Source organism: Cyprinus carpio, chromosome A15, assembly GCF_018340385.1.
Source record: "Cyprinus carpio isolate SPL01 chromosome A15, ASM1834038v1, whole genome shotgun sequence".
NCBI classification, from domain to species: Eukaryota; Metazoa; Chordata; class Actinopteri; order Cypriniformes; family Cyprinidae; genus Cyprinus; species Cyprinus carpio.
The window spans coordinates 26,373,578-26,387,622 of NC_056586.1; the positions used below are offsets into that span (position 1 = coordinate 26,373,578).

The 14,045-nt window shown below is 34.0% G+C and overlaps 1 protein-coding gene across 1 annotated transcript; it reads right to left on the reverse strand.

The window, feature by feature from the left end:
• Nucleotides 1-3,902: 3,902 nt before the first annotated feature.
• LOC109100110 (EF-hand domain-containing protein D1-like) lies at nt 3,903-12,642 on the reverse strand. Its single transcript, XM_019113608.2, has 4 exons — nt 12,230-12,642; nt 7,779-7,926; nt 5,491-5,625; nt 3,903-4,451 (listed from the first exon to the last, which is right to left on the reverse strand). The coding sequence occupies exons 1-4, from the start codon at nt 12,508-12,510 to the stop codon at nt 4,317-4,319; spliced, it is 699 nt and encodes a 232-aa protein (XP_018969153.1). The 5' UTR covers nt 12,511-12,642; the 3' UTR covers nt 3,903-4,316.
• Between the last annotated feature and the right edge of the window lie 1,403 nt (nt 12,643-14,045).

A 14,045-nucleotide genomic window follows, 5' to 3' on the forward strand; every position in this document is an offset into this window, starting at 1 on the left:
GTAAAAGCGAGGGAGGAGAATCTTTTCTGAGAAAATGAAAAGAAAAACAAAGAAAGAGAAACATATAAGAATAAAAAAGAGAACAATAATCATGGCAATCACATTTTGAATAATGTACTGCCGTTGTGTGATCTATAAAAGTGTAACTGTGATCTGATTATGAGCATTTTAAAATGTAACATTCTAATTACAAGTACTTCAGTTTTGTAATCTGATTACATAATCCAGTTACATGTAATCAGTTTCCCAGCACTGGCTACACAGACAAGGTCAGCCTTGTCCATAAAGTATTTTTATCAAAATGCATGAATGTTAAGGGTTAGTTCAACCAAAACTGAAAACTCTGTCATCATGCACCTGTCACTGTCTCATATCCACAGAAGGTGGATTTATTAATATAGTGTTGCAGTGATGACCCGGAAGTTCACATCACCCTGGTTCCCTCGACAAAAAAACCACAACATCATTCCACAACATTTTTTATTATATTATAAAAATTAATTCCGTTGCCAAAAAAAATTTATATTATTCTTACACATAAAAAGTAAAACGCTACTCATGAGCTATAAATATATACCATGGTTGCATAACTTTAATGTCACCACCATTGAGCTTACAACAACTCTTTCATTCTTTATTTATAACATTTTCCCTGAAGGTCTGAGTTAGAATAGCTTGTAAGAGTGTGATTATAAACACAAAGAGGCTGTAAAAGCAGACTAAAAGTGAGAAGATGAGTTTATCTGTTCTGTGTGATAGTGTATAATGTCCCGGTCAGCCTCTGTGATCCCATTTAGACACTTGTTGGCGACCTCCTTTTTGAAAACAAATAAAAGAAAAAATCACAAAGGAGTAGTCCTAATGGATTTTTATATTGTAGAGTAAAATATCTTGAGCTTGTGTTAACCACAGACCTAGAATTCAGCCATATAATGCTTGTTTCTGGGTTTTGGCCTAAAAAATGTCATCTCTGCAACACTTATTATTATTCAATATTCAATGAAAAAATGACTTTTGTCCTATTTGGTTGAACTATACCTTTAAAGTGCATATTAACACCCCTATTAAGTGCCTACTGATAAACTTTTCTTTTTCACTAAAGTCATGAAATGGACTTTTGGATGGAAAGATCGAATATTGAACTGAATATTAACAGTGATGTAAATAATAAAGTATATAGATAAATAAATAGATTATTTACTAGATTATTTTTGGGAAAGAAAATCTAAATTTTATCAGTGCAATGCAATATACAGTATGCAATAAAACAAATAAAAAATTAGCACAATCCTACTGGTGGCACAACACTGTATGATTTTTTACTCTGTAAGGTGATTATAGCACATGTATTGTCTGTCTGTTGATCAGGAAAGACTGATTGCTTTCATATTATTATTATATGTATAAAGCATGATTGTTAAACTCTGGAAGGCTGGAAAAGGATTGTAGTAATTCAGTTTCCTGCAAACAGGCCACTAATCATTTTTTTCCTAAGCTACACTGAGTGAAAACTGATCTGTAATAGAAATGTCTTTATTTTGATATGTTGAAAACATGACTGGATTAAAATATCTGTGAAAATGTTGTGATTTTTTTTTTTTTTTTTTTTTTTTTTTTTTTACATCATTAGCAGTAAATCTTATACAGTTAAACACAATTTATGTCAACAACACACTTTACAGTGCATGTTTAGTTGACCAAGTCCTGTGTTGCCACCTACAGGCACAGCAAACTGATATAGCAACGATTATTACATTTTGCACATATGGAATAAACCAAAGCAGCTTATTTTTGCCTTGAAAACACTTAGTTATTGTCTTTTTGAAATATAAAGTATTAAAACTTAATAAAAATCAGTAAGCTAAACAAACAACTGTCACCACTATCTTCAAAACCTCCACCATCGTACCAGTACCGAAACACTCCACTGCCTCGGTCCCTAACAACTTCCGTCCTGTTGCAGTCACCCCCATCATTGCCAAGTCCTTTGAAAGGCTGATTGCATCCCACTTAAAATCCTGTCTCCCTGCTACACTAGACCCATTCCAATTTGCCTATCGCCGCAATAGGTCAACAGAGGACGCCATCTCAACGGTATTTCACTCTGCCCTCACCCACCTGGACAGTCAAAACACACATGTGAGAATGCTGTTCATTGATTTCAGTTCTGCATTTAATACTGTAATCCCTCCCAAGCTGATCTCCAAGCTCAGCCAGCTTGGAATCAGCACATCCATCTGGATTCTAGACGTTTTGACTAACAGACCTCATTCTGTTAAATTAGATAACCTCTCCTCCTCCATCATCACCCTGAACACCGGCGTGCCACAGGGCTGCGTACTGAGCCCTCTCCTGTACTCCCTATTCACCCATGACTGTGTTCCTGTTTATGGCTCCAACACCATAATCAAATTTGCAGATGACACCACGGTGGTAGGTCTGATCAAAGATGATGATGAGTCAGCCTACAGGGATGAAGTGCAGCACCTGGCTGTGCATCTGACCGCAAAAGAACTCCAGGGTGTGGTGAAAACTGCTCAACGGATCACCGGCACCCAGTTAACTTCCATTGAGAACATCTATCACAAGCGCTGTCTGGGCAGGGCAAGAAACATCATCAAGGATGCCTCTCACCCTAACCATGGACTTTTCACCCTCCTTCCATCCGGCAGACGTTACAGGAGCCTACGCTCTCGGACTAGCAGGCTCAGGAAGAGCCGTGACCCTTCTGAACGCCACACCACCAATCTAACCGGCACCTGCTTTATTACTGCACTGGTCAAAGTACTTTACATACATGTATTTGCACTACTCATATTTTGTACAGACTGCACACTGTTCTAGTTATCGCATTGTAAACTAAGTTGTTACTGTACAAAGCACAGTAAACTATTCTATAAAAATATAATTGCATTACTGTTATTTTGCATAGAATTCATTTTAACAATACTTTTGCACACTCATCCAACTGTATTTATTACCACTGTTCTCAGGTTGCTGCTGTTCATAATGTGTATATATAATCCTACATTGCTCTGTTCATAATGTACATACAATCCTACACTACATTCCTATTATATTCTGTATATACTCTGCTCAGTACTGTATATAGCAACCCCACTGTACATTCTGTAAATCATAGCTTCACTTACTCTGCACTTTTATGTATATAAAAACTATATTCTTGCACTTCTGGTTAGATGCTAACTGCATTTCATTAGCTCTGTACTTGTACTCTGCATAATGACAATAAAGTTGAATCTAATCTAATCTAATCTAATCTAATCTAATCTAATCTAATCTATATATATATATATATATATATATATATATATATATATATATATATATATATATATATATATATATATATATATATATATATACACACAATAAACAATTGCCATATAGGGTCTATAATAGTATATATAGGGTTGATGATGAGAAATGCAAAAGCTGAATATAATATAATATAATATAATATAATATAATATAATATAATATAATATAATATAATATAATATAATATAATATAATATAATATAATAATGTATATTAAATCATATCACAATATAATATTAAAAAATTTGGTTCACTGAAATGTAATCTAAACTGTAATTTAAAAAACAAACATGCAAAAACTTGTTCTTTTTTTTTTTTTGGAAAAATACATTGATTTAATGGGCTTTTTGTAATTGACAAAACACTGGAGTTACAGGTAGATTTTATGAACATCTGAACAAATACAATTAACCAAAACTTAATAACAATATTTAGCTGATAAATATGTAGAAAAAAAGTTGACAAAAAAGAAAAAGTAACAAAATGCATGATTAAAATCTATAAAAAATAAAAATATTTCTTGACCCTTTGTCTCCATGTTTTTTTTTTTTTCAAAAAAACACTTGGTCATAATCAACATTTAGTCCACAACACCAACTTTGCATGCATTTAAAATTATGATTAACACTGAATAATTTTACAATAAACTTTTTAGTTTCTAAAAATATATACTGTTGCTTAGATTAAAATAGAAGCACAATCTAGTCTATTAGAGTTTAATTTCTACATTAGAAGTCTCCTGAAATTTCACTTGCGTCATCTAGTCTTCTCCTCAGCCGTCACCCACGAAACAAATTCCTCATGCATATTTCAGGATAGCTGTAAGCGGCTAATAATGCTAATGCTACTTGTTCAGTGTTCGGCTGTGGTTTTGATTACACATAGGTGTGAGGTACGAGAAGCAGTGTGTGCACGCGTGTATGCGCTTGTGTGGTTGTGTGCAAGTAAACTGTGCTCTCTAAAAGAACTATAGTTTAGGAGCAGAATGTGGATTGCAGCTCTTTAAATGCAGCACGCCGTTGTTTTCTTTCAAGTTCCATCCTCTTCTTCTCTTCTTGTTCCTCTCGTATCTCTGCCTCAAACTTACTGCGCACAGACAGAGCCTGAACCTACCAAACACACACAAAATACAAATAAAATGCATTTCTGTTTAATGAGCATTATGCCTACAACATAAAAATAAAAATAAATGTATTACTATTGCTGTAGCCCTGCTAAAAAATATATAAATTCTAAATTGTCTTGTTAGGTGTGTTTAGTAAACTTGAAGCTTATACCATATAACAAAACTAAAAGTACTAAAAACTGTTTTGATTAACTGAAATAAAGCCAAAATAAAATAAAATATTAGATTAAAACAAAAAAAAAAAAAAAATGTTGCCTTGGCAAATGAGTACTACAATTATTGCAACTAAAACTGAAATAAAAATCAATGCAATTTTTTATATTAACATTTATTAAAATTACTATATATATATATATATATATATATATATATATATATATATATATATATATTATTTATATATATATTATTTATATATATTATATATATAGTTTATAACTACTATAATATATATATAATACAAAAATAATTACAAATATTAATAAATATTATAATTGTGTTTAAAATAACACTTGCCATACAGAATCTATAATACAATATAGCAACATTTCCCAAATAAGATTATGATAATGAGAAATGAAAATTGCTGAATTTTTTTAATTAAAAATATAATATAATATAACTATTTAAATAATTACTAAAAAAAGTTTACATAATAATATTTAATTATAATAATAAAAAATGCAAAAAGGTTCACTAAAATGTAACCAAAATAATAACCCTATAACCTAACCTAAACATTAAAAAAAAATTGCAAAAATTTGACACGTTATTTAATACAAAAATAATATTTTGAAAGTTTAACATTGGTAAAAGTATCAGAATGTACTTTAAACAAATAATTTAGGACATAGAGGTTCAGCTAAAATAATATGTGTTTTATAGTGTAACAATATTGATGTGTTCTCTGCAGAGGTCAGCCCTTCATGTATTTACTCTATATGACCACAAGAGGGAACCTAAGAACATGGGAGTAGTGCTTGCCCATGCGTCAAAGCACACTAAAATAAAAACCCACAAACCTTTGCCTCAAAGAAGTCCCTCGCTCCTAGAACGCCTTTGGTCGAGACGTCGATCTCTGAAAGTCGAGCCAGAGCCATCAGTCCGCTCTCCTCCTGCAGCTCACCTGCCGCGGCCCTCCGGAAGATCAGCAGGAACTGACACAGATGTGGAGAGATTAGGATTACAGGGAAATTTCAATGGCTTGAAAGGTTATCAGCATTTCTATGCTATTCTAAAAATAAACACAAAAGAATCAGATATCAGCTGCCATGTCAGCATGTAAACCAACATTTCAGCTTTGTTTGTTTTTCCCCCCCTAAACTGAAAGATACTGAAAATCTTTCCCTTTATCAACTATACAGTATATACTAAAGAATTTCTCTTTAGTATACTGTACAGCTGTTTAAAGAAAAGATCTACAGTGTCTTTAAAAAGTAAGTGCAATTTTGTTTAAATGATTTTTAGATCATGTCAAAACAGAACTGATTTCACTGAGTGAGGGAGAGGTCAAAAGAATGACCTTATATTGGGTTTCCCCCCTTTCTCTGCACAATCTGTGTGTGTGTGTGTGTGTGTGTAATCTTATCCATGTGGAATGTCTGTCCAATCTGAAGAATGAGAGCAGCATCTGACACACAACAGACTGACTGTACTGAACACACAGCTGCACTGTCACCTGTTCGAGTGTGTTGGGAGTTACTACTCTTTTTGCAATGGCCCCACAAATTACAAAAAAAGAAAAAAGAAAAAAAAAGATTTCCAAATAATGTGTTAGGTGATTAAATTGGCCAACACACAAACACACACACACACAGATTGTGCAGAGAAAGGGGCGAAACCCGATATAAGGTAATTCTTTTGACCTCTCCCTCACTCAGTGAATATTGCATCAACTAGTGATGAACACATTAATATGTATTTGAATTATCACTCAGTAGGTTATTTCCCCCTGTATTACTATGTCTTTGGAAGACTTTGGAACACATTAAAATGCTCAAATTCATTTTATTTCTCATTTACATGTAAGGCAGGGATTCCCAAACCTTTTTTTTTTTTTCAGCCGAATCTATTTCACCTAACATATTTATTTGAAGTCCGCCTGAGATTTTAGGGTAATAGAGATTTGAATACTTAAGTAACACATTTGCATGTTCACGGTTCTCTGACATTGGTTAATGGTCACATGACATGCAGGTAAACAAATTATTTATTTATTTAGTAAGTGTTTTATTTTGATTGTTGTTATTTTTAAATTATTTATTTTAATTAAAAGATTTTATGATCTAATAATTAGCTTTGCATTAATCTCATGAACCCCCTGCAGTTCCTTCACGAGCCCCAGTTTCACGTGACCTTTCCAACACCACTACATAATGCGTGAAGTTGTGGACGCGCATCACAGAGCTAGTGCAAGATAAGCATTTGTGGTCAAAAAGAATAACATTTTTTAAGAAAATGACAGATTGTTTTGCTAGATAAGATCCTTATTTCTCGGCTGGGATCGTGTAGAGTTCTTTGAAGCTGCAGTTTAAACCTTCAACCTGTTGGTCCCCACTGAAGTCCATTACATTTATGCATTTGGTAGACAAAGCGACTTACAGTGCAATCAGGCTATACAAATTTTATTTTATTTTTTTAAACAATGTGTGTTCACTGGGAATCGAACCCACAACCTTTTGCGTTGCTAAGGCAATGCTCTACCACTGAGCCACAGGAACATATTATATAGAAAACCCTGGAATGTTTTCCTCAAAAACCTAATTTCTTTTTGACTGAAGAAAGAAAGACATGAACATCTTGGATGACATGGGGCTGTGTAAATTATCAGGATTTTTTTATTCTGGAAGTGACCTAATATTTTAAATTCTTATATAATGCTTAAATAAATATATATTTATATGGTTTATACTGTATATAGTTTAGGTATAGGTGTTTGTTAATATGCCATGTTGTTGCTAGGGTGTTCTGAATTAAAGTTTGATACTCCTTATGATATTTTATACCTACACATGTGTGTGGTTTGTTTGTTTGTTATGTAAATCTATTGGATAGTTTTGGCCCAGTTAATCACTCACCAGGTGAAAATCATCTAGGGTGATTCTAAATGTGATTGATATTTAAATGTGGAGCCACATCGGAGCTGTAATCAGAGATGTTTTCTCTCACAAACGTGCTGTGATCGGATTATCTGAGCAGATGAGTCTGAAGTGTTTCCATGGAGTGTAATCTCTCAATAGATTGAATCACTAGATTAAATCAGTCATCAGGGACGATGACAGACCTATCAGAGCTGTAACTATACACACACCTCTCTGTAGCTGAGCTTGCCGTCATAATCTTCATCCACCTCCTTGATCATGTTCTTCAAGCCCAGATGAGTCTGTGGAGCTCCAAGTTTCTCCATCATCAGCTTCAGTTCCATCAGATCAATGAAGCCGTCTTTACCAGAGTCAAATCTACACACAAATACATTTAAAAAGAGCTTTAAAGGAAAAGTTGACCTAAAATTAAAGCTCTGTTATTGTTAACACTCTCATGGAACTCTTTTTTTTTTCATTATGATGACAATTAATTTCATCATAATCAGTAAATAAAAAAATGAATATTATCAGTAAAACAATTTAAATTTGAATAATTTCCCTTAATAAATTGTCCTCATTTACATTATTTTATTATATGGCTTCATAAGAACTGAAATAAAGTGCACAAATCAGACTTTTATTTGTTTTTGAAGCATTTTAGGAAAAATGTTCTGCATTACAAGTTTGGAACAACATCACCAATATTTTATTTTATTTTATTTATTTTTTAAGAAATTAATTATTTACTTTTTCCAACAAAGATGCAGAAAGTTGATCAAAAGTGACTAATAATAATAAGAAATGTTTCTTGAGCAGCAAATGTGCATATTAGAATGATTTCTGAAGGATCATGTGACATGTAAACAATTCTTTTAAATTGTAGTACTTTTCACAATATTGCTGTTTTTAACTTTTTTTGATGAAATAAATGCAGCCTTGGTCAGCATAAGAGGCTTTTGCTCATTACAAAATCTGACTGACCCTAACTTTTTAACACCAGTGTATATGCTGTTTCGGACCATTTTATCAATGTAAATTGAATTCTAGCACATGTATTGTATCAACCTATATACTAGCGACACTCAGGAGTGAGTGTTGACATGAAGGTTTATCCAGCCGCAGCAGAGGGAGGCCATTAGAACAGCAGGTGGAGAGTGATGGCAGAAACAGCAGGAAAAAGAGATTCTAACAGAGGAGAGTATTTATAGAGTCTCACCCAGCTGTTGCCACACCAACCAGCAGGATTGTGCATGTGTGTGTGTGCGTGAGAGAGAGAAGTGTTTGTCTTGAACACTGTGAAAGTGAAGAGGCTGAGATTGCAGAAGTGGGCATGTGTTTCTGTTTTGGCTTGAGTGATGCTTTTAGAAACATGGTAGAATAGTAAAGGTGAACACCACCTCATCTCTACTTCTCTCCCTCTCCACATAGGAAAGAAAAGCATGAATGAGATTGCATTTATATTATCCTAGACAGCAAAATGGTGAAAGTCTCATGCTTCTCAGATTTTTCTGCTGAAAAAAAGTAACAATAATCTTACATAGTTGTTAAAAATGATATCATTATGAACTTTGCTTGACTTGCTCACCAATGGATCCTCTGCAGTGAATGGGTGCCGTTAGAATGAGAGTCCAAAAAGCTGGTAAAAACATCACTATAATCCACAAGCAATTCACACCATTCCAGTCCATCAGTTGACATCTTGTGAACTGAAAATCTGTGTGCTTGTAATAAACTGTTGCTTCTGGCTAAAATACAAGTTCTCTATCCATAATATTGTTTTCTCCAGTGAAAAAGTTGTGTTGTCTGAATCAGGAGAGAATTATACACAGATTAAGCTCTAAACAAATTGAGTTCTAAACAAATATGTTGACGAAATTTGATGTGAGAGACAACAGCGGATGGACTTTTTCATTGGAGGAAACATTTTTATGGATTCATATTTTGCCCAGAAACAATGGCTTAAAGTTAAAACTTCATCATGACGTATTTGTTTCTTATAAACACAAAGCTTTGCGCCACTCAAGACATTAATTGATGGACTGGAGTGGTGTGGATTATTGTGATGTTTTTATAAGATGTTTGCACTCTCATTCTGATGACACCCATTTACTGCAACTAAATCTATATTTCAGCAAATGTGCATATTTCTCCTAAGATATTTCAAAGAGAAACATTTGAGACAATGGGAATGTTTATCAGGGTGTTTCATATCTTTGCTCTGAATAGCCGTCTAATCTCATCTCCTCAGCACATTGTTTCTGAAAGGTCATAAATAGCTCAACCTTCACTGTGAAAGTGCTGCATTAAAGCCAATTTATTAACAATTTCACCCAACATCCTCACTTTCTTTCTTTGTCCTGATGTTGTTTAAACAACCCCCAGTAAGACATGCTTGCACTTGCCTGCCCTGATTAAAAGACAACTGGGAATCTGCTGACCAGAACAGCAACTGCTTTCAGCAACTGGCAGCACACTCCTACACACGCGGCCCTGAAATGTGCGTGGATGCATGAAAACACAAACTGCCCTGACGTAATTGCGGGTGCATCGCATGTGTTTGTGTGTGGATGCTCTCTTTGTCCTCTCTGGTTTCCTGCTGTGGTATTTATAGATGCCAAGGCTCGGGGCAGAGATTCAGCTATAGAGCCTTGCACCACTCAGGCTGATCCCAGATCTGCTTACAACTGCAGATGTGCTTAGAACTGCATTATGAACTACTTGAAGCAGCATGAAACAGGTCAGGGTTAACAAGACTGACCTGGTATGTGAAAGAAAACAAGAGAGAGTGAGAAAGCGAGAATAACAAACAGAAAGATGAAGATGAAGTTGGCATATTGGTCCTGTCCTCTGCACGCCGGACACATTCCAGGTCCACAGCCCTCCCTGTGCTAAAGTGGCATGAATGGAAAAGATAAGGAAATATACACTCTAGAAATAATACATAATATACATTACTGTTTGGGGTATGTAAGCATCTCTTTTGCTCACCAAGGCTGCATTTATTTGATCAAAAATAACAGTAATATTGTGAAATACAATTACAATTTAAAACAACTTTTTACTATTTGAATATATTTGAGACTGTGAAAATATAATTCATATATGAATTAATATCTATCTATCTATCTATCTATCTATCTATCTATCTATCTATCTATCTATCTATCTATCTATCTATCTATGGCAGTGTGCTATTAAGGTGTGAGTTGTGTTTATGAATGTGTTAACTCTGCTTTTGACCCATTTTCCTCTTATACATGACATCTTTTTTATCTGTGATGAAACTGGGTTGAACTGATCTGAAGTGGGCCAGAGTATGTACTTCTACTTAAACAGACACACCGTCCTGACGTATCCAAGTCTTATGGGACACCCACACTTTCATGTAGTGTACAGTTTTGGTTAATTTCCTATAGCACAATACATTCAAATAGACTTGACAGAACCACACTGTTCATGATGCTAAGTGCAAATCTCTAGAACTGTTTTATATACATGAAAACATCTACCTGATCTTAAAGTCACTGTAAGGCATAATCAACCTTGGGATCAGCTAAAAATAACCTGTTAACATGCTTATGTGTGCATAACTCTGGAAAAATCGTGACCTGGCAGCAGATGACATGCAGAAACAAAGTCTGTGAGGTGAAACAGCATCAAACACTGGATTGTTCGCCATTTGTATTATTTTGAGGATTTTGTTGCACTACTAGAGACCCGGTTCTGAATTTGATTTGAATTTCTTTTTTCACAACTCTGCATGAAACCAAAGAGACTCTCTCTCATCACAGACTCCTCCAAGTCCCTGTAAACACACGCACAAACAGACAAAGATGGCATTGTTGCTCGTGGAGTGGGTTCCATGGGGACGTCGAGTTTGTGAGTGGACCCTTGTACTGAAATAATGAGGGAGACAATGGCTGTTCAGAGAGAGACCCCAGAGCAAAACATTATTTTGGCACCGTACAGGGATGCTCAGAGAGAGAATTTGTGTTAAATTAATCTGAGCTTCAGAATCTATTCTGAATCTATTCGTTATTTTACACTCACTATACTTTTTTTTGTAAACAATATTCTATTTGCATTATTATTTTATATAGTTTTCAATGCTTTTGCAGTACAAATGCACCTGCCGCTATAAAGCAGAGATTTATTTTAAACTCATCTTTAATGTTACGTTCAAATTCATTTTTATCTTTCAACCATTGTGTTAACTTCTAATTTGATACCCTGCATTGTTTTATATTTTTAGTATGCTAATAATACCTGTTTGTTCAGTTTACACTATTTTATTTTACATTTTACTTTTTTGAACTAAATTTTATGGTACTAAAGCACAGTAAATTTAAATGTAACTTTAATCAAATGGGCAGTTTAGAAAATATTTAATCAAGAAAATTATAAACAAAAAGATCAAGAATAATAAATGAGGGATTTATTTCAAGAGATGCATCAACATTCATTCTGATCCAAGAACACAATGATCCCAAAACTCTCCTTCACGAACAAGCACCCAAACTTCACTCTTGTTGTGGCCTATAATACGATTTACCAAATAGCAATACAAGACATTCGTATTGAGAAACTTGTATAAATCTTAATTTAGATTTAAAAATAAATAAATAAACGGTAGCAACAATGTGTGTTTTAGAACGGTGTTAATGACTAATGAACTGACCTCTTGAACATTTTCTCCATGTCTTTGATCTGTTTGCGCGAGAACTCTTTAAACTCGGTGTAGGGGTTGAAAACCTTCATCTGTTTGGGTTTCGCCGTGCCGTCATGGATGTCCAGCCTGCGGTTGAGTTTCTCCGTCAGTTCAGAGCTGGCGTCGCCGGGTCTCAGCGGCGGCGGCTGCTCCTCGTCCGCTGCTGTCTGCGCCGGTGAGCCGGGTTTGGTGTCACGATGCTCGGCGTCCAGCCTGCGCTGCAGCCTCCGTGCGAGCTCCTCGGATGACATTGCGGACTGATGCTCTGGCTCTCACGGTCAGCTGTTTCTGAACGCTAGTCTCGAGTTTGGGAGAGAGGCGGGGCTGCAGAGCTCTGAAGTCTCTCAAGCTCTGGGACTCTGACTGCTGTAAAAAGTGAGGCTATTTAGGTCTATTAATAGAGGTCTAACGGCTTCGGTTTTTACACAATGGATTTGTATAGCTGTTGAGGATCTGACATATGTGTAAGAGTTAGAAAAGTACTTGCGTTGTCCAGTGTCATCTGTCAATCATACGCAGTGGAGGAGGGGAGACCGGGACGTTTAACGATCGGAGAGGTATTCGTTTACCGAGCTGTCAGATCAAAAAAACTTGTTTTGTTTTGTACAACAAATATTTAATATCTAAACTACCTTAAGACAGAATTAACCTATGGTGACTGCTGTCTTTAAATAACGCAATTAAGCTGATAAACCGAGAAGGTAAGTTGAATGCAATACTTTAGGAATACTAACTTACTGTATTGCATATACATTGTCATTAATATATTTTATCATTTAAAATGCATGTCTATTATCATGTAATCTTATTGTTAATTGTGGTGAATGGTCTGTGACGTTAGGAAACAGTAAACCAAACTATTATAAAAAATACAGTAAAACAAACTATTATTAAAAAAACTCATAAAATACAGCTGTTATTATAAGAGTATCTTTGTTTGTAAAGGTGAATGTTTCATCATTGATCTCTTACTATGTACTTATAAGGTTTAAATATATACGTTAACAGTGCAGTATGATGCCTATTTATAATACAATTAATATATATTACACACACATATATTACATTTAAATTACAAAAAATGAATTACAAGAAAATGAGTGTGCAATTTAGTGGTATAATATATAAATAACGTTTTATTCTGAAAAAAAAAAGATAATTAAACACAATAATAGTCTGTGGAAAAGGATATTGTGAAATATATTAAACAATAAATGTTGTGTTTTCGTGAAATTTTACAAAATAGATTTATTAATTTATGTAATTAATAAATTATTAAATACATTATTTAAGAATTATCAAAATAAACTGGTACATTTAATTTTTATTTTTATTTATTAAGAAATAAAAATCATTTAAATCAGAATAGAAGTGTGTTAATTAATTAATTGTGTGGACATTCATGCAGAGATCAGTCACTAGTCTGGTGGCCACACGGCATTTGACCACTGGATAAAAATATATTTTTAATTTTAAAATGTGTTTTCTCAACATTTCATCACTGCATCAACTACTGATGAACATAATATTTTTTTGATTGATCATTCAGTAGATTATTTAACCATGTATCATTATGTATTTGGAATGCTTTTCTTCTTCTTCTTCCAAACACATTAAAATGCACAAATTCATGTTATTTCTTTTTTATCTGAAATAGAAAGCTTTTATAACATTATCACTACCATTCAAAAGTTTGGAGTCAGTAATAATAATAAAACTTAAAGTAAAAAAAATTAAAACTTTTAAAAAGCAATGAATTACAAAAACAATCAAATTCTACAGAACT